The sequence below is a fragment of the Eublepharis macularius genome, chromosome 7, assembly GCF_028583425.1.
Source record: "Eublepharis macularius isolate TG4126 chromosome 7, MPM_Emac_v1.0, whole genome shotgun sequence".
Classification (NCBI taxonomy): domain Eukaryota; kingdom Metazoa; phylum Chordata; class Lepidosauria; order Squamata; family Eublepharidae; genus Eublepharis; species Eublepharis macularius.
The window spans coordinates 112,241,522-112,265,315 of NC_072796.1; the positions used below are offsets into that span (position 1 = coordinate 112,241,522).

At 44.9% G+C, this 23,794-nt stretch overlaps 1 protein-coding gene across 1 annotated transcript in view; it reads right to left on the minus strand.

The window, feature by feature from the left end:
* Positions 1-4,864, minus strand: part of RGS22 (regulator of G protein signaling 22) — a 102,413-nt gene extending 97,549 nt beyond the window's left edge. Inside the window, exons 1-2 of the mRNA XM_054985761.1 lie at positions 4,816-4,864; positions 668-696 (exon numbers count right to left, since the gene is read on the minus strand). Coding sequence (XP_054841736.1) covers positions 668-696; positions 4,816-4,840 — 54 coding nt within the window. The 5' untranslated portion in view covers positions 4,841-4,864. The remainder of the gene's footprint in view (positions 1-667; positions 697-4,815) is intronic.
* Positions 4,865-23,794: the final 18,930 nt, after the last annotated feature.

The following is a 23,794-nucleotide window of genomic DNA, read 5'->3' on the forward strand; positions in this document are numbered from 1 at the left end:
GTGACCTTGGCAGCAGCTGAGATCACTTCTCTTCCCTATTGCCTCAAGCTTTTTTTATTCATCTTTCTTTTTTTCTCCTTGGGAAATATGTACCAGAAGTTTTATGATTAAGTGATTTGGCCCTTTTGTAGGTACACCATGTAGTATATTCTGGATTAGCTTTAGCAGTGCTACAGGGAGCTCCTCTTGACTCTTTGCAACGGAGGTAATTTATCAACAAAGTGGGTGAACCTTAGGTTCATAAATCATTCAGTGTATTCTTTCTGAGCCTTGAAGTGCATCTGAGCAAAGCAACATTTTTGTAAAGCGTTCTGTGCTGTTGTTCTTGGATAGCAGAGCAAAGGTTGGATATAGCAATTTTTGTGTGGTGATTGTCCACACTTGGTCCCTTGAGACCTATGCCCTGCAAAGATACAGATTCTTGTAACATGTAAACAATGTGTAGATAAAAACAGTCCCATTTGATTTCTATGCCTGCCTAGTTTATATCTTCTTGTGAAACAAGCTTTTATTTAAAAAGTACATTTGTTAGTGGAAAATGAAAAACAGCAAAAAGGTTAAAAAAAGATATTAAATGGCAGGCACACAACTGTCAATCACATAGTTTACTGTTTAAGTTTTTAACAACTACCTGCTTCCTCTCATGACGGAACAATAAGTTACTTACAAACTCATTTTCTCTGATACTGGGAGGCACTAAAACAAAAACAAAAAAGAAACCATGAAAAGTTATTCAGCTTAAGTATTTCCCATTTATTTTATCAGTAGCATTATACATTTCAAAGTAATGTATAGCAATAAGAGTATTAAAACATTAATCACTAGGATCAACAGGTATATCATAAATGCTGAGAACGATACAAACATTCTAAAAAGAGCCCATTCACAGATGCATAATAGAGCAACAGCAAAACAGTAAAAAATATATACCACAGAATGCCTATTTTATTGGTTTGCTAAATGAGAGTAAAATAAGCAGAATTCTATTGGGAAGATATTCAAAGGTAAAAGTACCACCACCGAAGAAGCTCTTCTCAGGATGTTCCCCCCCCCCCTACATTAATTTCCTACTTAACTTATCAGGGCCAAACATAACTGTTTCTGTCTTTTGTTCATGTGTTTTGTTTAATTGGTTTTATAACATGTATTTTTAAAAGCTGTTTTGATTGTCACCTTATGGACCCTAGTTTAGGGGTTAGGTGGCAGGCACCATTAAAATGTTTTAAATAAATGAAATGAAATGAAACAGCTCAACGTCTTGGGGATTCATGACTGGATCTCCTGGCATTTACTTTAACCTTAAAAAGCAGCCACAAGGATGTGATTTGGATCTGGTCACGGCGTACACGCCTGACAGAGGGATTTGGGTCAGGGCTACAGCACATATATGTTTTTAGCCCTTTCTTCCTAATCTAAAAGAGTCCAGTAGCACCTTTAAGACTAACCAATTTTATTGCAGCATAAGTTTTCGAGAAACAAGTTCTCTTCGTCAGAGAACTTGATTCTCGAAAGCTTATGCTACAATAAAATTGGTTAGTCTTAAAGGTGCTACTGGACTCTTTTTGATTTTGCTACTACAGACTAACACGGCTAACTCCTCTGGATCTATCTTCCTAATCTATTTCTCGTCCTGCAAAAGTCCCAGTTATTAGTCCCAGTACAATCAGCCCCAGGAAAACCTGTCACGGAAATGCTCTTGAAAGTCAATGCAATCCAATAGATAAAAAGTTGGACTTGGAACAAGGCCTTCCTCTGATTCTAGCAGGGCTGCCAACCTCCAGATGGGGCCTGGAGATCTCATGATATTACACTGGCTTTCCAGACTATAGAGATCAGTTCCCTTAGAGAAAATAAGCTTTGGAGGGTGGGCTTCGTGGTATTATACCCTACTGAGGTCCTTCCCCTCTCCAAAGCCCGCCCTCCTCAGGCTCCTCCCTGTGACCCTCCAGGAATTTCCCAACCCAGAACTAGCAACACTTTCTGCCACACTGACTAGCTTTGAGTAATGTTGATGGTTCAGTTCCCACACAACAGAACCATGATTTTCACTACTGTTAGTTTAGGAATCCAAGATTCAGTTCACACATTCAAATCCTGGTTTACCTTGACAAAGGCTGGTTTCATTACCTCTGTTCTTCTCCTCAGAGACCCAAATGGCATCCTGGCCTGGGTTGAGGGAAGCACTGGACAACAAGCCAGGATGCCCATATTTGTACATCACACATAACCATAGTTAAAAATATAAATCAATTTCAAATCAGGGTTTTAGATTATGGTTTGGTGTACCCTAACTTACTTATAGTCGGGGGGGGGCGCATCTTCCAGGTCCTAGTCCAACACTCTTAACAATTTCATACATTAAAGGACTATTCAATATCAGATTTCAGTATGTAGAGCTTGATTTCATTCAGCTCATTCTACCACCTCAGTTCTCTCCCACGGCCACCTCATTCTCCTGCATGTGTGAACCAGGCCTCATCAATCAGCAGCCATATGTCACTGGTTTGACTAGGTAAAAGGCTACTTTATATATCTGTAAGTGATGCTAAGAAGTGTTTTCTAAGCTGGAATGAATTTGCCTGATGATAATGCAGAATAAAAAAAGCAAGAGAGAGAACGCTTTCATTGTAAGGTCATTTCCACAAGCTCCGATTATACCAATTTCTGCCTTTTCCTCATCTGTATTTTTGAATATAAAACACACATTGGTTAGAATATATGTTTGAGTTTAGATTGGCACTTTCCTCCTGTCTGTGCCTCATTAACAAAGTTTGCATGTGTGCACAAATAATGCAAGAGGCTAAAAAGTACTTGGGTAATATCACATGTCAAAACACCCTTTACTTGAAAATGAATTTTAGCCTGTGCTTTTTCCTTTTGCCATTACAGATATGCAGAAATGCTAAATATAGATTTAAACATTCCTTGTAAAAACAGCATTTGCTTGTTGCCTACAGCACTTAAGCTGTGTTTTCATCTTTGGCAATTAAATATGTACTTACTATGTGTAGCAGTATCTTAAGTCAAAGAGATTTGGCTTGCCTGATTCACAGACTAGGCCAGTTTGAACTGGGAACCAGGCTTGGAACATGTGGAGTAATGAAGGGAATTTGGACAGAACAGTGAGCTTATCAAATAATTACAAGCAATTCCCACATTTATTCGATTAAGGGTAAGAGTTTATGGGCTGGGCCTGAATTCCAGGTAGATTTCAGGCCAACCATCTCTCATTTTGATAATTAAGCACAATCTATAGAGTCAGAATCCCAAGCAGCTGCTTTAAAGACAATCCTAGGAAGAGTGCCTTCACGTCCTGGATGGTGAAAGAGTGGAGCCTTTCTTTCTTGGAACCGGCAACAGAAGGTGACTGGGAGATACTATCTCATTAAGAGGATAACTTATAAATGGGCCTGGTGTTTGATAAGAGAAACAGCATGCTATAAACACATGAAGTTCTGCTTTATACTGAGTCAGACCATTGTTTGCTTTGACTGGCAGGGTATCAGGTATAGATCTTTCTCATTACCTACTACTTGATACTTCTGATTGGAAATCCTGGGGTTTTAACCTGGGACCTTCCGCATGCAAAGCAGTTGTTCGGCCACAGGGCCACAGCCCCTCCCACTTCATAGATCAATGGGCACGTATGTCAAAGTCCAGTCCAATCAGCATCCTTTATTCTGTGCTGGACCATGATACACAATGTTTGCTACTGTTTATCACTGATACTGAAGAGTACAAAATGATTTACAGCGTTCATTTTGCTCTCCTTTGCAACAGACATCAGGTACATAGCTCCTGACATTATAAACATAAAACTAAGTTGGAAAGATAATGGCTTGTATATGAAACTGAGGTTTAATTAAATGAACTATGTTTAGGGTAATTGAATGTGGCTCCCCTCAAGGTTGCCAGATCCCTATACCCTCCTGCCTGGGGGGGTGGGGGCATAGTATTTACCTTGAGCACGAGTGCTCCAGTGCTTGTGTGATGACATCACTTCTGGAAATGACACTGTTGTGCCCCCCCCCCGGGAGGGTATGCACTATGCATGTCCCCAGGATGCCTGCTGGTGGTGAGCAACCTCCGGGGGGCTTGCCACCTCCCACCAATTGCTGGCAGATTGGTGGGCAACAGGGCAAACCCCTGGGAGTTTGCCTACCACTGGCAGGCACCCAGGAACCCTACCTGAGGTTGGGAAATTCCTGGAGATTTGGGAAGCCTGCCACCTCCTGTCCTGTGGGGAGGCGAATGCCGCGGGCAGCCTCGCAGCTCCCCGCGCTGCTTTCGCCTGCCCTCAAGGGCAGGGGGTGCGCGGCAAGCCGGCTGCCCCGTCCTGCGGAACAGGCAAAAGCAGCGCGGGGGGGGGGCTGCGAGGCCGCCCGTGCAATACGCCTGTGGGGAGGCGAATGGGGCGGGCAGCTTCTCAGCCCCACACGCTGCCTCCATCCATCCTGCGTGATGACGTCACCAAAGTGAGCCAAGGGTTGGCCCGGGCGTGGCCAACCCTGGATTCCGCGCTGCCCTAGACTCAAATCCAGTTCGACTACAAACCAAGACAGTTACCTACCTGACACAATCCACTTCCAATGCACTTTTAGTGATCGTTTACAGTTCCGCACAGTAAAATCAGTTGTAAAGTGCACTGAAAGCGCATTATTCGGTGTGTGTGAAAGCAGAAAGGGCCTGTTTTCAAGCAGACACGTGCTTAATGAGGAAGTGGGATTTTGCCCGGAGATTTTTCAGCCGGGCAGTTTCCTTCCCTCTCTTGAGGGCATCCGAGCCTCTCCAGTAACCTGCCGCCTCGGTACGTACCGGTGGTCAGCCTCTTCTCTCGCATGGTGAGGCTGCGCGCTCTGCTTCTGTGGAGTCCGTGGTCGCCCGGGGTTTACAACACGCGCTCAACCCCAGAGCGCGATTTACAGGCGCATTTCCCCCAGCAGCTTCCTTCGTCGGGCAGAGGCTGCAAGTAAAAAAAACGGGCTTTGACGCGCACGACTTGCAGCGAACTTGGCTGTGGGTCAGTTTTGTGTGGTCTCACAGCGAAGCTGGGTTGCTATGGAGCTGCTGCAGACAATGCACGAGCACGACCTTTCCTGACTCCATGTGCCACCATGCGTCGTCTTCTTGCCTGCTGGGGGTGCTCCGGGCTTGGCTTATGTTCTGGACACAAAAAAACAACAGAGAGTTAATCAGAGAAGAATCCCCTTGAAATGTTGCGGCTGGCGATGTAAGGTGGTTGCGCCTCCGGGGGGCGCAAGACCGCCCTCCTCCTTTGCGAAGGCGGCGGCGCCCTCTGCAGCCTTCCTCGGGTCTCTACTGCGGAAAGGTGGAAACTGCGAGAATCGTCTTTGCAAGCTTCACAGCTTGGGTTAGGCGGCTGTAGTTTGGGCTGCAAAGACGTCTGCTTTGGTGACCCGACTTTCCGTGGGGGCTTTGTTCACTTGTTGCAGTTCTTCCCACGTGCAAGGAGGCTGGCTTGATGGCTGAACAGGGGGCGAGACAGTTATTTCTTCAACACACGCTGGCCCTATTGTGATGCGCCACAAGAAGTAATAACACATAGTGCTGCCGTGATGACGAGTACGTTGGGCGAAAGGCTTGTCTGACATAAATGTAGACACCCCCCCCCCCATCAGTTTAGATGAACCTTTTGGCATTTTCTTAACGTGGAGTTGCTAGTATTCTGTGTAAACAGGGATAGTGTGGTGGTAACAGTTTTATTTTTTCTGCTCCAAGGACACAACTAGCAAGTGGTCATCGCTCCAGATTTACTGGCCCAGAGTGAGAGGGTGTGTCCCTTTGCATTCTATTTCGGAGCAAGGATGTTAAAATAGCTAGTTAATGGTTCCAGGGAACTTATGTTCAGAAGTGGTTGGAGGTTTGATTTTTTTTTTTTAATGGAGGCTATCGGCATCCTATCTTTGCAAAAAAAAAAATGCTAACCACCCCAGCCAGGCCCCCACTCAAAAGCTCATCAACATTTTCTCTATGGATGAGATCAATAGAAATTGATCAAAATGTTTAAATATCCCAACATCTTGGTCTCTGGCTCCATTTAAATCAGTCCAACGATTTAAAAAGAAGCCAAATACAAGGTATTTTTTAAATCTGCAAACTTTGTTTATCTTTCTCTCCTTTTCCCCCTTGTAAAGAGTTGAAGATGTTTTAAGAATGCACAGTACCGGTAAGATTCTAGTTCATCAGAATCAGAGTTCAACAAGAACAGAGCAATCTCCCATTGACCACGTGGCTTGGCTACCAGCAGCAGCAAAAAAATTCCCAGTGCCCCAACAATGGAATATATACCCAACCATGACAGTATTGATGATCGAAAGGTCATTTACTGTTCTGTGGCAGAACCAAATCGTTCTCAAAGAAATAATCCCAAACATCTCAAGGCCATCAACTGCTATTGTTAGTCAAATGAAACACGTTTTCAATATTAAATATACTTTGGCTATAGTTGGCAGGTAAGATTGAAGCATGAACCGTTAAGTTCATTTCCAAACGTCCTGCAGAGCTTGCAAGCAGCACATAAAAATAAAATGCATTTTTCAAAATACTTTCTGAAAATGGATCTTAAGTGTCCCCTAGTGGTGAAACCAGGACACACCAGTGAACAATGCAAACAGTAAAGTCGCGGATGTCAACCACCCCAGGAACAGACAATGTTTGGACCTCTGCTCCAAACCCTCCTACATGCCTCTCTGCGCAGAGCTTCCCTGAAGATCCAAATACAACAATGAAAGAATGCCCTCAGTTTCTCACCAGATCTTCTGGCAGCAGCTTAAAGTACTCGGAGGGAGAGAGTGGGCGTTTAGTTGTCTGGTTTCTATCACTTTGGTCTGTATGGCATAGATTCTAGTGCAATTAATTTCATTCTAGTCATGGAAAAGCACAAGCAATTGAAACCAAGACGTTTCCATGCTGTGATAAAGTATTTTTGGAGAGGATTTCTCTCTGGCACGTCCCTCGTGCATCCCAAACTCTGGCATCCACAGTTCATTTTATCATCATGTATTTTAACATGCCTAGTACTAAGGTAACAAGTCTTCTTTTGTATGCATTTTGTAAACACTTGAAGCCGACTTCATACATAACACATACTGTCATCCTGAATAAACATCGATGACATTCCAAATTTTCTGTTTGTATGAGAGAAGGGGTTTAGGCTGACTCCCATGTCAACTTTCACTGTAAATCAGAAGCAGGCAAAATATGATTCCTTAAGCAATCCAGTTCCCTCCTCCCAACCAGCTAGTGGGAAAGTTGTCACAAACTGAGCAGCAGCAGAGGGCTGCACAGTGGGGGAAAGAAGCAGTGAGACAGAGGCAACTTGTGTACCATATATTGCTATGCCTGTTCTGGCCTGCTTGGGGAAAACAGGATCCACTGCTTCGTTTCTGAATATATGCAATTCCTAGCAAAGAGCCTGTGTACAGCCTTAAACTCTCTTTGCCTTTCCTCATTAAGCAGTGAAAATATCAGCCTGTCTAAAGTCATTTTTGAAGCAGAGCAGGCTGTAGCCGTTCAAAGTCCAGAAGGAGAGTATAGGAAGTTGCTCTTTCCATGACAGCATCAGAGTTCAACAAGCAGAGTTCTCAAGGCTGCCACTTATGTCACTTTCGGACTTATTTCACTTCATTTATACCCCACCTTTATCCCCAATGGGGATCCAGAACAGCTTATATAGTTCTTTCATTTTATCCTCACAACAACCATTTAAGAAGGTCCATTGGGCTGAGTGTGTGTGACTGGCCAGTAAACTTACATGGCAGAGTGGGGATTTGAACCTGGGTCTCCCAGATCCTAGTTCAATAAGTCTAACCACTACACTAATGAATGACGGAGTTCCTGGAAAGTAACCCTTCAATATTCAAATGGCATGCCACTTGATTTTGTTTTCATTGAATCTCAGGAAGTGAGCTCTGACTCACTAAACTCACACTGGAATAAATGTCGGTCTTTAAAGTGTCATTGGACTTGAAGATATTATATGATAAAAGAACCCAGGTTTACCTCAAAGTATGTGATCTACTGGAAACTATGACTAATTCTCTACACTGACATGTATTCCCCTATAAAGCAAATGCATGAAAACATATGATATCTGGGCCGTTTCCAGATATCTGCCTCCGGAACGTCGCACCATCTTGCAGGGAAAACGCAAAATATCGCATCTGGAAACGGCCCTGGTGTGGTCAGACGGACTGGTCCCAACTGAATAGTATATGACTTATTCAGAAGGAGGGCCAGTAAGTGCCTACAAGCAAAAGGAGCTAGCATTACATATTTTCTGCAGGAAAGAAAACAAATTTCCCCTATTGATTTTCTAGAACTTTTCACGGGCAGTTTTATTTTTAAAAATTACCAAATGGCACGTTTTTGAAAGAGGATTTATTTTAAACTACTCTGTGTTTCAGTTCATACCCCTTTCAGCCAATAATTTCACAAAGAATCAAGACACCAGAATTCAAGACACTTCTCAAACATTTGAGAAGCTGAAGCCATATATCTGATAGTCTCTTGGGGAAAGAATGAATTCAAGGTTGAAGTCTTACTTATCTAATTAGAATAACCAAAACAAGGAAAATGTTCATACTCTGCTTATAGATGCAGAGGAGTTAGCCGTGGTAAGCCATGGTAAGACCTCACTTGAAGAAACCATCACTGGACTCTACTGACCTGGTCAATTATCACCCAGTTTCGAACCTCCCATTTCTGGGAAAGGTGATTGAGCAGACAGCAGTGGAACAGATACAGGGTTTCCTGAAGGATGTCTTGGCCCTAGATCCTTTTCAGTCCGGGTTCCAGCAAGGACATGGGATGAATACGCTGCTGGTCGCCCTCTTGGATGACCTTTGCAGACACCTGGATCGAGGCGGTTCGGCGCTGCTGATATTAGATTTGTCAGCAACGTTTGACACAGTCAATTACGATCTTCTGACCCACTGCCTCGCCAATGTGGGGATACGAGGGACTGCCTTACAGTGGCTTGTCTTTTTTCTCCATGGTCGGGGACAGAGGGTGATGCTTGGGGAGAAATTGTCACCCCATCCCCCATTGGTTTGCAGGGTCCCACAGGGGGCAATACTCTCCCCTTTATTGTTTAACATCTACATGCGCCCCCTTGCCCAGTTGGTGCAAAGTTTCAGGCTTGGGTGTCATCAGTGTGCAGATGACACACAGCTGTATCTGATGATGGACAGCTGGCCCGACTCAGCCCCAGATGTCCTGGAACATGCGTTTACAGCCGTGACTGATTGGTTGAAACAGAGTCGACTGAAACTGAACCCAACAAAGATGGAGGTCCTGTACTTGAGCCATGGGGGACTGGGTTTGGGACTCCGGCTCCCGGCCCTTGATGGGGCAGAGTTTGTGCCAGTTCCGAGGGTCAGTCTGGGGGTGATCCTGGATGCCTCCCTGAAAATGGAGGCACAGGTCACAGTGGTTGTCAGGTCTTTTTTCCATCTGTGGCAGACCAGGCAACTTGTCCCCTACCATTCTACCTGTGACTTAACTACAGTGATCCAGGCAATGGTCATCGCTAGGTTAGACTACTGTAACTCACTCTATGCGGGCCTACCCTTGAGCCTGACCCGGAGATTGCAGCTGGTGCAAAATGCAGCGGCGCACATCATTATGAAAACACCAAATAGGGCGCATATTACACCAATACTACGCAAGCTGCATTGGTTGTTGGTGGAGTATTGGATCAGGTTCAAGGTTCTGGTATTGACCTATAAGGCCTTGTGCGGCCTGGGGCCAGCATACTTGAGGAACTGTCTCTCCCTGTATATTCCCTGGAGGACCCTCCGATTGGGAGGAAAACAACTGTTAGTCCCTGGCCCCAAGGAGGCCTGCCTCGCCTCGACTAGAGCCAGGGCTTTTTCAGTCCTGGCTCCTACCTGGTGGAATGCTCTGTCTACTGAGACCAGGGCCAGCAGGATTTACTATCTTTCCACCCGGGCCTGTAAGACAGAGTTGTTCCGCCAGGCTCATGGCTGAGGTTGGGCCTACGCTGGCAACATCTACCCCCCTCCCTGTGAAAGTTGCCCACCACTGTTTGTTTTTCAGCTGCTGTTACTGTGCTGCTATATCCAGTTGTACTGCTGTATCATTAGTTATTAGCTGTATTGTTGCCACCAGGCAAAAGAGTGCTGCTATTTTAATATGTTTTATATGAAACGTTTTTAAATTATTTTAAGGTTGTTATCCGCCCTGAGCCCGCTTGCGGGGAGGGCGGAATAAAAATAAATAAATAAATAAATAAATAAATAAATAAATAAATAAATAAATAAATAAATAAATAAATAAATAAATAAATAAAATCTCTTAGATGTTTACATGTTTTGTGTGCTGTCACCTTTGAATGTATGCTCAGAACAAGATTTTATGAAATGGGGCCTTAAAATCCTTTAACAGTTTTATAATGTGTGTACACATGCTCATCATTCTTGACTAGCTTTAGATCTACCCCAATGACCTGGTAATGCCATAGAGATCCTGAACTAGTGCTTTTCTATTGTGGTTAAATGGCTACAGGGTGAACAAGTTGAAAGTGAATCTTGACAAGACAGAGGTAATGTTAGTTGGGAAGGCCAAAGCTTTGAAGGACATTGCGCTTCTCACTTTTGAAGGGGTCCAGCTGACGCTGACATGGCTAAGATCCTAGGAGTTATACTAGACTCCACCTTATTGTTGGATAAGCAGGTTAACATAGCTGCAAGAAAGAAATTCTTTCAGCTTCATTTAGCCCAGAAGATCTTGACTCGTCTGATCTGGCCATGTGGATCCATAATATGGTTCTAAGGCTAGACTACTGCAACACAGCAGGTTTGCCCTTAAGGGTAGCTCAGAAACTCAGTGGGTACAGAATGCTGCAGCTCAGTTACTGTCAGTCACCAGGCAGAACATGCACACTGTACCCATTCTGCAGACATAAGAGCATATGAAGAGCTATGTTGGATGAGACAAAGGCCCATCCAGTCCAGTATTCTGTTCACACAGTGGCTGTTCACCTGTCACTGGGAAGCCCACAAGCAAGATGACTGCAACAGCATCCTGCCACCCATACTTCCCAGCAAGTAATATAAAAAGATACACTGTAGGCTCTTCATCAGTTACCAGGTTAAGTTCATGATTCCAGTAATCACCTATTAAGGCTTTAATGGCCATGGATCCACATACCTGCAGGAGAGTGTGTGGTGTAGTGACTAGAGTGATGGACTAGGATCTGGGCAACCAGGTTCAATTCCCCGCTCTACCATGGAAGCTTGCTGGGTAACCTTGGGCCAGTCACATATTCTCAGCCTAACCTACCTCAGAGGGTTGTTGTGAGGAAAAATAGAGATGAGAGTGATGTAAACCATTTTGGATCCCCATTGAGGGGGGAAAGCAGGCTAAAAATGAAGTTATTTTTTTTTAAAAACCCACATTCTCCGCTCCCGCTCATGTGAATGAAGCCTTCTGATTATGTTAACTGCAAATGGGTAAGAATGGCAATGGCCCATACATGTATATTCTCTGCTGCGGTTCCCACTTTGTGTAACAGCCTGTTAAAGGTCAAAAAAGCCCCCAAGGCTTCTAATCCCCCCAAATGTTCAAAATTGAAGTATTCAGGTAATGGTATTATAACTATAGAATAATGAACAGTACAGGAGATTGTATTACAAGGGACAAGTTTATAGTCTATTTGCAATATTTTAGTATGTAACTTTCCATTTACTGCGCTGTCTTCTTCCTTTGCTACCCAGTTTCTGTATTTTGGTACACCATGCCTTAAACTGTTTGTTTGCATTGTGTAGTTCTGTAATCATAGTCCTACTGCACAGTTAATAGGATGTCTCTGCTGTTTTGTTTTATATTCTGTAATCTGCCTTGAGCCTCATCAAGAAAGATAGGCTGTACCAAAAGAGCTGGCAACAAGATTGTAATGTTATCACTCTGGAACAATGGCAACGAATATGGGCATCTCCAAATATGAATTCCCAAATAATCACTACCAGATCACAAACCTTCAAAATCTTAACACATTGGTATCTTACACCTCAAAAAGTATCCAAAGTACACCCAAATTGCTCATGCTCCTGTTGGAAAGGTTGCAGAGCTGTGGGCACATTTGCGCATTGTTGGTGGCAATGTCCATCAGTCATGACATTTTGGAATGAAGTTCTCGCCCAAATAAAAGAGATTACAGGTTATGACCTTCAATTTAATCCCCAAATTATCTTCCTTGACTTCTGGCAAAATATAAATGTTCCAGCAATCAGGCGTGAATTAATTGATTGCTTACTGGTGGTGGCTAAAACACTAATAGCAGCAAGATGGAATCAGAGAAGTATCCCAAATGTAGATCAACGGTATATTAAAGTCTGGGATCAGTTCATATTAGAAGTTAATGTATGTTGTATGCAAAAACGAGAATCTCTCTCTCAAGTCATCTTTCTTTGAAAAGTAGTGGCCCTTCTTTGAATTTATTACTAGTAAAGATATGTCTCCTCTGAATGACTTGTCAGGGGTTGCCGCCGCTGCAGCTAGGCGGGGTGCTGGCTGGGCCAGCCCTGATGTCAGAGGGGTGCCAGGGATGCTGCAGGACCCTGCTCTGTGGAAGGAGAGGCGGTTTACAGCACCCAGACTCCCTCTCAGTCCACTCGCTGGCCTGCTCAACCTGGTCGGCTCACCCTCTGCAACCTCCGTCCTCCTCTCCTCCAAGAATTCTCCTTCGATCCTCCACTCTCGCATTGCTCCACACCATCGCTCCTTACTCACACCCACTGTCAGACTTGTGGCTAGATAACGTTCTTACTCCAGACTACCTCCTGCAATTAGACAACAGTCCATTGTTTCCAAAAGGCTTTTACTGAAGAATTAGTTCATTATAGTCCACGAGCCTGAATACAAAATTCAGGATGGTACATATGCATTGTTACCAATGACAGGCAAAGCATGAGGTACAGAGTAACAGATCACAGCAGGCCCAACCTCCCCCCACAGTTCTCAAAACAACCCCTTTGAAGTCGGAAGAGCGAGAAGCTCCCAAGGCCGGTTCTTGGTGGAACGTCGGTAGCCAAAACAATCCTTTTCTGCGAGATAGCTGCCTGGGAACCTTGGCACCTGGAAGAGAGCACTTACACACTGAAAGGATTAAAATGGAGTCAGTTAAGCAAAAGCATACAAAAAGCAGCCTGGACCTAACATTCTGCCCCCTCTAAGATGCTCCCCCTCCAGGTTTCTGTGGGTAGCGGGAGTGGAACGCCTTAACTAATCTAGGGGCATGAACATGTACAGAGTTCACCCATTCATCAAACCCAGAGTCAAAGTCCTTCCACCTAATGAGATAAAATAACTGATTTCTTTGTAATTTAGAGTCCAGTATTTGTTGTACTTCATAGTGGGTTTGATCATCGATGAGAGTGGGGATTGGAGGTGCACGGGTGTGCCATTGATTAGCAGGAGGGGCTTTTTTCAACAAACTTACATGGAAGGTATCATGTACATGACGAAGATTCTTTGGCAGATTTAGAGCAACAGTCACTTTGTTGATTACTTTGCGAACAGGAAACGGACCTAAAAATTTCAACGCTAGCTTGCGGCTGGTTTGGGTTGTTTTCAAATTCTTCGTGGAAAGGTAGACCAGATCACCCGGCTGTAATTCCCATTCTGCCGCGCGGTGGCGGTCAGCGTATTTTTTGTAATCCTGTTTGGCTTTGATGAGATGTTTCTTAATCTGCGTCCATTGTTGGGCTGCTTCCCCCCACCATTCAGTGACGTCGTTGGAGACTGTAGTAGGGGGAAGAAGCGCCTCGAATGGGAAGGGCTTGAAGTGGAAGCCATAGACGATTTTGAAGGGAGTTTCTCCCGTAGAGGCGTGCACGCTGTTATTATACGAGAATTCTGCCAAGGGGAGCAAATCAAACCAATTGTCCTGTTGGAAATTAATATAACAGCGCAGGAATTGTTCTAATATCTGATTTGTTTTTTCTGACTGTCCGTCTGTTTCTGGGTGGTGGCTTGAACTCAGACCTTGTTCAATACCCAATAGTTGTAAAAGCTCCCGCCAGAAGTTGGCAACGAACTGTCCGCCGCGATCCGAGATCACCTTGGATGGAAAAGAATGTATTTTTACAATGTTTTTTATAAAGATGTCGGCTAGCTTCCTAGCCGAAGGAATAGTAGTACAGGGTATAAAGTGGGCTTGCTTGGAGAATAAATCGACCACGACTAAGATACAATTGTGCCCCTTGGAGGGGGGCAAGTCTGTGATAAAGTCCATGGAAATTATTTCCCACGGTCGGCTTGGCGTTTCTAGGGGTTGTAGGAGTCCCGGAGGTTTTCCTTTTCGGGATTTGGCGCTGAGGCAGATGGGGCAAGACGCTACATATTGTGAAATGTCTTTGCGCATGCCCGGCCACCAAAATTGGCGCTGTACCAAATGAAGTGTTTTTAAGTACCCATAATGTCCCGCTGTGGGAGCATCGTGACAGCGTTGTAACACTTCTTTCCTTAAGCTTTTGGGTACATAAAAGCGATCTCCCCAGAGCCATTCCCCCTGATTGGATTGTTGCAGTTTGTCTTTGGGCACATCTTCCCCCTCCTTTTCCACTTCAGCTTTTAATTTTTCTCTCCATCCCTGGTCAGGTTGGGGAAAGCGGGTGGTGCGGCTGCGTGTTGTCACCACGCCCCCTAATTGCGTAGGTGAGAAGACTGTGTCTATTGTCTCCTCCCTTTTGCTTTTGTGCTGGGGCATGCATGATAGAGCGTCCGCTAAGAAGTTGGTTTTCCCAGGGAGGAAGTTCAATGTGAAATCAAATTTAGAGAAAAATTCCGCCCATCTTAGTTGTTTGGCGTTTAGCCTGCGAGGGCTGCGCAGGGCTTCTAAATTTTTATGATCCGTCCAGACTTCGAACGGATGGCGGGCTCCTTCTAACCAATGTCTCCAGGTGGTGAGAGCCGCTTTTACAGCAAAGGCTTCTTTCTCCCATACATTCCAATTCCTTTCCGATTCTGAAAATTTCCTGGAAAGGAAGGCGCAGGGTTTGAGCTTTTCATCCGCCCCCCATTGTAGCAGTACACCCCCAATTGCCGTGTCGCTGGCATCAACCTGTACTATGAACGGGCGACTTTCGTCGGGGTGTTGTAGAACGGGTTCTGATACAAACTGCGTTTTAAGGTGATCGAACGCCGTTTGGCATTCCGCCGTCCAAGCCAGTTTTGCACTTGGCTTTTTGGCTTGGTCCCCCTTATCTTTGGTTTTCAACAGTTCAGTTAGGGGGAGTGTGATTTGGGCGAAATTTGCAATGAACTCTCTATAGAAGTTGGCAAAGCCCAAGAAGGATTGTAATTCTTTGCGGGTTGTGGGGGTTTGCCAATTTAGCACTGCCTGTATTTTACTTGGATCCATTTTCAAACCCTCTCTAGAAATACAATAGCCCAAGTAGGTGAGTTCCGTTTTGTGAAATTCACATTTGGAGAGTTTAATAGGTAACTGGTTATTCATGAGGGTGGTTAAGACTCTCTTTACCAGTTCTACATGTTCCTCTTCAGTTTCTGAGTAAATTAACACATCATCCAGATACACCACTACACCTTTATAGAGGAATTCATGCAGTACCTCATTAATCATGGACATGAAAACTGAGGGGGCTCCGGCCAGGCCGAAAGGCATAACTAAATATTCAAATTGGCCGAGTGATGTGTTGAAGGCCGTTTTCCATTCATCCCCTTCCCGAATACGAACGTGAAAGTAAGCATCTTTCAAATCTAATTTCGTAAAGATCTTACCTTGAGCCACGACGTTGAGTAGATCTCTTATGAGCGGAATAGGGTAGGCATTGCTGGAAGAGACCGCATTAAGACCTCGAAAGTCCGTGCATAATCTCAAGCCCCCATCTTTCTTTTTTACAAAAAGTACTGGCGCTGCATGGGGACTGTTAGCTGGTCGAATAAATCCTCTTTGAAGGTTGAGGTCGATGAATTTGCGGAGCTCCTCTCTTTCGTTGGGACTCATAGGGTATAGGCGGCCTTTGGGCATCGAGGCGCCAGGTAAAATTTCCACAGCACAGTCTGTCCTCCTATGAGGAGGTAACGAGTTGGCTTCTTCTTCTGTGAAGGCTTGGGTGTACGCCCTGTATTGTTTGGGTATTAGGTTGATTTCTTCCTGGGAGAGGAGAGCCGGTTTGGTTGTGGTCGGATCTTTTCCCCAATTTTGATCCCACCGATGGCTTTTGCATGACTCATGGGTGAATGTGATGCTTCCCTCTGCCCAGTTGATGTAGGGGTTATGATCGCATAACCACCGGCTCCCCAGGATCAAGGGGTACTTTGCTGTGGCACTAATAACGAAAGATCTTTTTTCCCAATGTTGCCCCATGCCTGTGATGATTGGCATGGTTTCTGTAGTCACTGGATTCATGTTAGTGCCATCCATTTGCTCGAAAATGACCGGTATGTCTAATTCTTTGACAGGGAGTACTAGTCCGTTTACCAAGGCTGGTGCAATAATGTCTCTAGAGCAGCCCGAATCAATGAGGGCTTGTACCCGGATGTGCATCTTTCTGTCAGAATTCACTAAAGTTACTGGTATGAAGAGTATGGACCCATACGGTCGGTTCGGAACCGGAACTGACTGAGGTTTGATCTGCCGTTTGGGTCCTTTTACGACAGATCCATTTCGTTTCCCGAGGAGGGGCTTTCTGGATTTTCCCCTCCCGCCATCGCCGTTGGATCATATTCCATAACTTCTTCCAGTTCTAGCCCCCTCTCAGGGGGATTTCTTCTCGGCGCTCCCCTACCTCTTGCCGTTCTGGGGGCTGGGGTAGGGCACTGTGGCGCCGGGTAGGCAGCGGGGGCTGGGCGTCTGAGTTGGAGCAGAGGTCTTTGCACAGGCCTATAAGGACATTGCGCTGCAAAAGGCTTTTACTGAAGAATTAGTTCATTATAGTCCACGAGCCTGAATACAAAATTCTGGATGGTACATATGCATTGTTACCAATGACAGGCAAAGCATGAGGTACAGAGTAACAGATCACAGCAGGCCCAACCTCCCCCCACAGTTCTCAAAACAACCCCTTTGAAGTCGGAAGAGCGAGAAGCTCCCAAGGCCGGTTCTTGGTGGAACGTCGGTAGCCAAAACAATCCTTTTCTGCGAGATAGCTGCCTGGGAACCTTGGCACCTGGAAGAGAGCACTTACACACTGAAAGGATTAAAATGGAGTCAGTTAAGCAAAAGCATACAAAAAGCAGCCTGGACCTGACACCCACCACCCCAATGCTCTTCCAAGCCATCCTTTATAGGGCCTCCTCTCTCCGCCCCGCCCTCCTTCCAGCAGTACCCTGGGCTGCCTTAAGCCGTTGCAGCTGGGGTAGCTGATCTGGCTGTGTTGGCCAGTAACAGCTGTGCCTGGTTGTCTGGTTGCCCAACCTCCCTGGCTAAGCTGATTGCTGAAGGCAGGCCCAGCTGTGGCCCCTTGGCTGGCTGCCCAGCTCCTCCCCCAGAATGCCTGTGGCAACTCCACCTGGGGCTGCTTTGCTCCTGGCCTTTCCTGAGCCAGGTTGTTGCCTTCCAGCTGGTGCATAGGCTTGGGCGTGGCTCTGAGCTGTTGGGGCTGCTTCTCCTCTCTGTCAGGTAAGAGCTCTGTTTGGGCAGCTGCTGGGTCCCTATTCCCCCTGCTTTTGCCTTCTCCCTCTGCTCTGTTGAGCCCCCTATCGCCCCCCTAGAGGGTGGGCCTAGCTGGTGCCCCTCTGCCTCCTCTAGCCCTCTGAGGCCTTGGCCCTTTGCCCCTTTCCCTGGGTGTAGGTGGGTTCTGACCCTGGTTGCTGGCTGGGGCGGCAGGGCTGCTGTCTCACGCTGCTCCCTCCCAGCAAGTCCGGGGGCTGTGGCTCAGACCCCGGACATGACTTATACCAGACAATTCTTGATATCACGCCATCTGTTAGTATATATATAGTTAAGACTGTTCTGAGTGTATCTTATCTTTGCTGTTGTTACTCCATGATTTTACTGTTATTGTTCAACTTATTATTGTTTCTTCTGTAGTTGTAGTTATGTTTCTTAATAATAATTTAAAAAAATTAAAAAGAAAGATGGGCTGTAAAGGAATAAAAAAATCATTGGTTGCGCTTTCTCATTTAATTTCCTCTCATTTCCCCACCCCTATCTCACACAAATACCTTATATACATTCATTGAACCATCTAGCACCCAGAAGCCTAACTAGCACACTGCTGGTGTGAATACAACTTAACAAAATATTTTTCAATAATGTTATTTATTTTGTGATTTAGAGTTACAAGCATCCCCATGGAGTTTCATACTAGAGGCCAATGTAGTTTAGTTCTTGGACAGTTTTCTGTGAGCCCTTCTGTTCCTTTCAGCTAAGAAGAGATTAGAAAGTCTTGAGCCCTTCAGCTTCCTGCACCTTAAACAAATCAAGGATGATGACAGCTGTTCGACAAGGGAAATTTGATAAAACCGAAAAGTATGAAATAGTCTGGATGTCTACACACAGCTAGGTTGCAAGAACTGAGAATCAAATTCTGTGGAGAATCGTTAGCTGCACATAAAACAAAAAGAAAGCTCTGGTAAAAAAGGAGAGGTAAAACCCTTTATGCATTTTACAGGATTTTACTTTCAGTGGAAGGCAGGGGTCATTTCGTAGAAAAAGAGCTGAAGGAACTCATTAGCATAACTCATTAGCATATGCCATGCCTCTTGCCATCACCGGAAGTGTGTCATTAGTATAACTGATTTGCATATGCCACAACCCCTGACATCACCTGTTCTGGCTGTTTTGGACCCAATCCTGGCCATTCAGGGCCGAAATTGGGCCCAAAATGGCAAAAAGGGGCTGAAAATGGCTGAAAAGGGGCCCAAAATGGTCAGGATCGGGCTGCTGATGAGCAGGAGAGTGATCCACCACCCGTCAGAGGCCCGATCCTGGCCTTTTCAGCCCCAATCCAGGCTGAAACGGGCCCAAAATGGCTGAGAGTCGGGTGGGCGGGGCCACCTGACATGTGACCTCTTTGGGGAACTGCCAGAACTGCGTTCCTGTGCATTCCCCCTCAAAATGAGCCCTGGTGGAAGGAATATGGTACAACAACCTAGCTGAGCAATTTGAGATCTGGTCAATGCTTGGATGGGAAACCTTTTGAGAGTCCCATGTATGCTGCCTAGAATTTCATAATAGAAGAAAGGTAGAACATAAAAGCTTTTTAAAAATGTTGTATTGATTTACTGTTACATTTTTTACAAGTTGTAAATTGTGCAAATATCATGTTGTATTTTTTAGAAATAATCAAAAATGTAGATTCTTGAAATGCACGCTGGAACAGCATTCTATACAGAGCTTTTGTGCCAAAAATAGCCAATGTGAAATATCAATATAACTACAGCTGTAGAAAAGCAACATTGCAAAGGATTCTGAAGAATCCTAGTGACACTGAAAGAACCTGAAGCCCAAAGAGATAACTTTTAGTAAATTTTAAAGCAAAGTTTAAAGGCAAAAAGGGACCCAGCAGAAAGAATACTATTACAATGGGATATTGGATATTGTTTCCTAGCACCCCCAGGCATGTGAAAATCAAATCTTATTTGATTTCAGGTTTTTTGTTTGGTAAAAAAAATTTTAGGTACTGTAATATTAATGTTATGTGTTTCAATTTTGTAATTTCAATGGGTAAAAGATTCCCCCATAATAAATGTATTATTTCATTAAAGAATTAAAGAAAAGTATGATGTTTTTGCATCTTTTCCCCTCCCATCCAATTGGGATGATATTCTCAAATACTGTAGTCCTCATCCCAGGGTTCCTGCCTGCCAAGTTGTAGATAAGAGCCGATTTTGCCATCTGCATGGAAGCTCTGTTTTTATATAAATGATATTGTATCATAAAACGTCTGCTGCAACAGCACATGGCTTGGGTAACTCTGTGAGTTTGTTATGGCAGATACCATTTTAATCTTAGTTACTCCATCAGCTGCCCATAATGTAAGAACTAATAAAAGAAAAAATGTATATAAAAGGCCAGCTAGATAAGGAAATAACACAAAATGGTGCTGAACACCTTGCAAAATTCCTTTTAATGCTTAACTTTTTGCCCATTAAGGAAAGAATATTTTTCCGTTTTTAGTCAGTGCACCTAGATGGTAGATAAATATACCAATACACTTTAATCCTTGTTTTGGGGGACAGTGGACTGTCAATGATATCATCCATTATAAACTATACTGCTGTGCCTATGTATAAATATTGCAGGAAAAAAGTTTGTTACGATTTTCGCAATGGAGTCAAACAGGTCTGATAATAAATTGTTACTTTTTTAATGTGAAAAGCTTGTCATGTAAATAATTGCACTTTGTGCATTAACAGCCTATAAGATTAGGAGCCAGGGTTCAGTAATAGGACACATACATTGCGCCTGCAGACCATCCCAGGTTTAATCCTTAGCATTTCCAGTTAAAGAATCTTTAGTAGGAGGTCTGGAAGAAACGCTTCTCTGCCCAAGATGTCAGAGATCCATTGTCAAAGGGAAAAAAACTGATTTGGTGATCTGACTCGTCACAAGGTAGTTTTGTATGTATAATCAAATTCAGTTCTTTGTTATGGAAACGATTTGTGAGGCTACTTGAAAAGCAATGAACAATTATATTGTGTTTATTCTGCATTGTTTATTGTAAGGTGACTTCCAAATTAGTGATGAGATTTTTATCATTTGGACACATGAGAAAGAAGCGCTGGAGAAATTTCACCAGGCCTTCAGCAACTTCCACTCAACCATAAACCTGACCATGAATAAACCACAAAGGAAGTATATTTCTAGACACTGCTGTACAAATACATGATGGAAGCTTTAAGAACCACCTTATACAGGATATCTACTGATTGGCAAACATATTTACACACCTCCAGTCACCATTGCACCAAACAATCCATTGTCTACAGCCAAACTCTATGTTACAGCTCCATCTGTTCCAGTCCCACTGACAAAGATTCTCACCTGCAGGATTTACAACAGACATTTTTGGAATTACAGAAGCCACCTGATGTAGTAAGGAAACAAGCGACAAAGCCAGAATAATACCCAAGAATAACCTGCTAGAGATAGGCACAAAAGAAATCACAGAACACGACTGGTGGTCACATACAGCTCTGAGCTCAAACCAGTTCAACATATCATTAACAACTATGTCAAAAATTGCCATACTCAAACCAGTGGGAGAACATTTGAATCTTCCACGAAATTCCATTGGTGCCCTAAAGTAGCTGTCCTCAAAGAAGCTTCAAGGGCAGATTACAACGTGAGAGTACTTTTGAATACTTTTACAAGTTCAGAACAACGAAACCCTCGGGGAATGAATAGAAAAAGCAGTGTTTCCTTACCTGTAACTGTTGTTCATCGAGTGTCTTCTGTGCAGACACACATTGGGACTACGCACACGCAGGCCAGCCACAGATTTTTCTAGCTTCGGATCTGTTAAAGGGGACGCTTGCCCATACTGAACCTGCGCAGCAGCGTTCCCGCCAAAACGCAGTTGCTAGGGCAAGCCTCCCCGACATTCCCTCAGTTCACCTGAGCCGCCGGAGAGCAAGCCAAGATAATTAAATAACACTCACAGTGGGGCAGGCGGGAGGGAACGTGTGTCTGCACAGAAGATACTCGACGAACAACAGTTACAGGTAAGGAAATGCTGGTTTTCGTCGTCATCCTTCTGTGCAGCCCCACATTGGGAGTATAGCGAGCTACTCACCAACAGGGGCAGGTGTGAGTGATCAATTGAACAAAGACTGGAGGACAGCTGTTCCAACCACCGATTCTCGTCTCACATTCACATCCACAGAGTACTGCTTGATAAAGGTATCGGAAGACCAGGTTGCAGCTTGGCAGACGTCCCGAAGAGGAATCCCCCTCAGAAAAGCAGTTGAAGCAGCCTGGGCTCGAGTGGAACGGGCTCTCACCAAAAAGGGACACTGGGTACCAGTCTGTCGATAACACAGTTTAATTGCAGAAACAATCCATCTAGACAGAGATTGAGGGGACACCGCTAACCCCTTGCGCGAGCCAGCATAACAGACAAACAGGGAAGATGATTTCCTAATGCCCTTTGTTCTGTGTAAATAATACAATAAAGCTTGTTTGAGAGCCAAGGTGTGTAGTGCTTTTTCTGCAGGCAAAGTGGGGTTTGGAAAGAAAACTGGGAGAACCACCTTCTGTTGTAAGTGAAATTTTGACACCACTTTGGGTTGGAACTCAATACTAGTGTGCAATATTACCTTCGGGGGGGGGGGAATTGCAAAAATCGAGGGTCAGTGTGTAGAGCAGTGAGTTCACCTACCCACCTGGATGACATAATGGCAACCAAGAAAGCCACCTTCATTGACAGTAGTGACAAGGGAGAAGACGCTAATGACTCGAAGGGTGGGAGCATGAGCTGGGAGAGCACCAAGGGTAAACTCCATTGGGGAACTGGTGGATTCCTAGGGGGATAGGTTTTAATCAACCCCTTAAGCAACTGTTTAGAAAGATAATGAGCAAAGACAGTCTTGCCATCAATATGCTCATGAAAAGCAGAGATAGCTGCCATATGGACTTTAACACTGCTGAAAGAGAGCCCACCGCTGTGTAGACTTAACAGGAAATCCAGCAGTAAAGGCAACGGGCAGGAAAAGGGAGAAATCCCAGTAGGACCTAACCACTCAGAAAAATGGGACTATTTCCTCCAATAGGAGACCTTGGTAGGCAATTTTCTTGTGTTCAGAATAATGCGGGTAACCTCTGTAGACAGAGTTAAATTGGTGGGGTGGAGTAGCCAAGCTGCCAGCTTTAGGGTGGCAAGATTGTGGTGCCAGACATTGTCCCTGACCAACAGGTCCGGGACCAACAGAAACTGTAGGAAACAACCCTTGGATAGGGAGAGGAGGAGGGGGAACCAGTCCTGACGAGGCCAGTAAGGGGCCACCAAAATACAATGGGTCTTGAAGGCTCGAACCCTGCAGAGGACCCTGTGCAGGAGGGGGATGGGAGGGAAAGCGTAGAAAAAGCCCGGGAACCAGGGGATCTGAAATGCATCTCCCAGGGAAAGTGGGTCCACTCCCGCCCTGGAGCAGAACTTGTGGGCTTTCTTGTTGAATCTGGTGGCAAAAAGGTCCACCAACGGGAAGCCCATTGTAGGAAGACCTGGGTGATGTATTTTCTCTGCAACAACCATTCGTGTTGCTCTAGGAACACTCTGCTGAGTAGATCGGCTGTGGTGTTTACTATCCTGGCTATGCGTCTGGCCTGGGGATAGATGTTGTTGCCTACTCCCATAAAGTTGTGGCCTTGGCACAGAGCTTCAGCGATGCTGTTCCCCCTTGCTTGCTGACATAATAACAGGCTGTTGTGTTATCTGAGAGCACCTGAACGCGTCAGTTGCGAAGGACACCTGCAAAAGAAGCAAGGGAGTAACGGATCGCTCAAAGTTCAAGGACATTGATATGCAGGTTAGTTTCTGCAGGGGACCATTTATCTTGAACCATCATTGCACCACAGTATCCACCCCATCCCAAAGTAGAGGCATCAGTAGAGATTGTCACTTCTGTCACGAATGAGCCAAATGTAGAACCCCCAGCCAAGTTATCCCAAATGGTCCACCAAAAAAGGGACTTGGCAATCACCCTAGGGACAAAGAATCGCCACTGTTGACTCATTGTCAGCGGATTGTATTTACGAACAAACCAGTTCTGCAAAGGTCTCATGCGAAGCCGGGCAAAAAACACCACAGCGGTGGTTGAGGCCATGAGTCCTAGCAAGGTC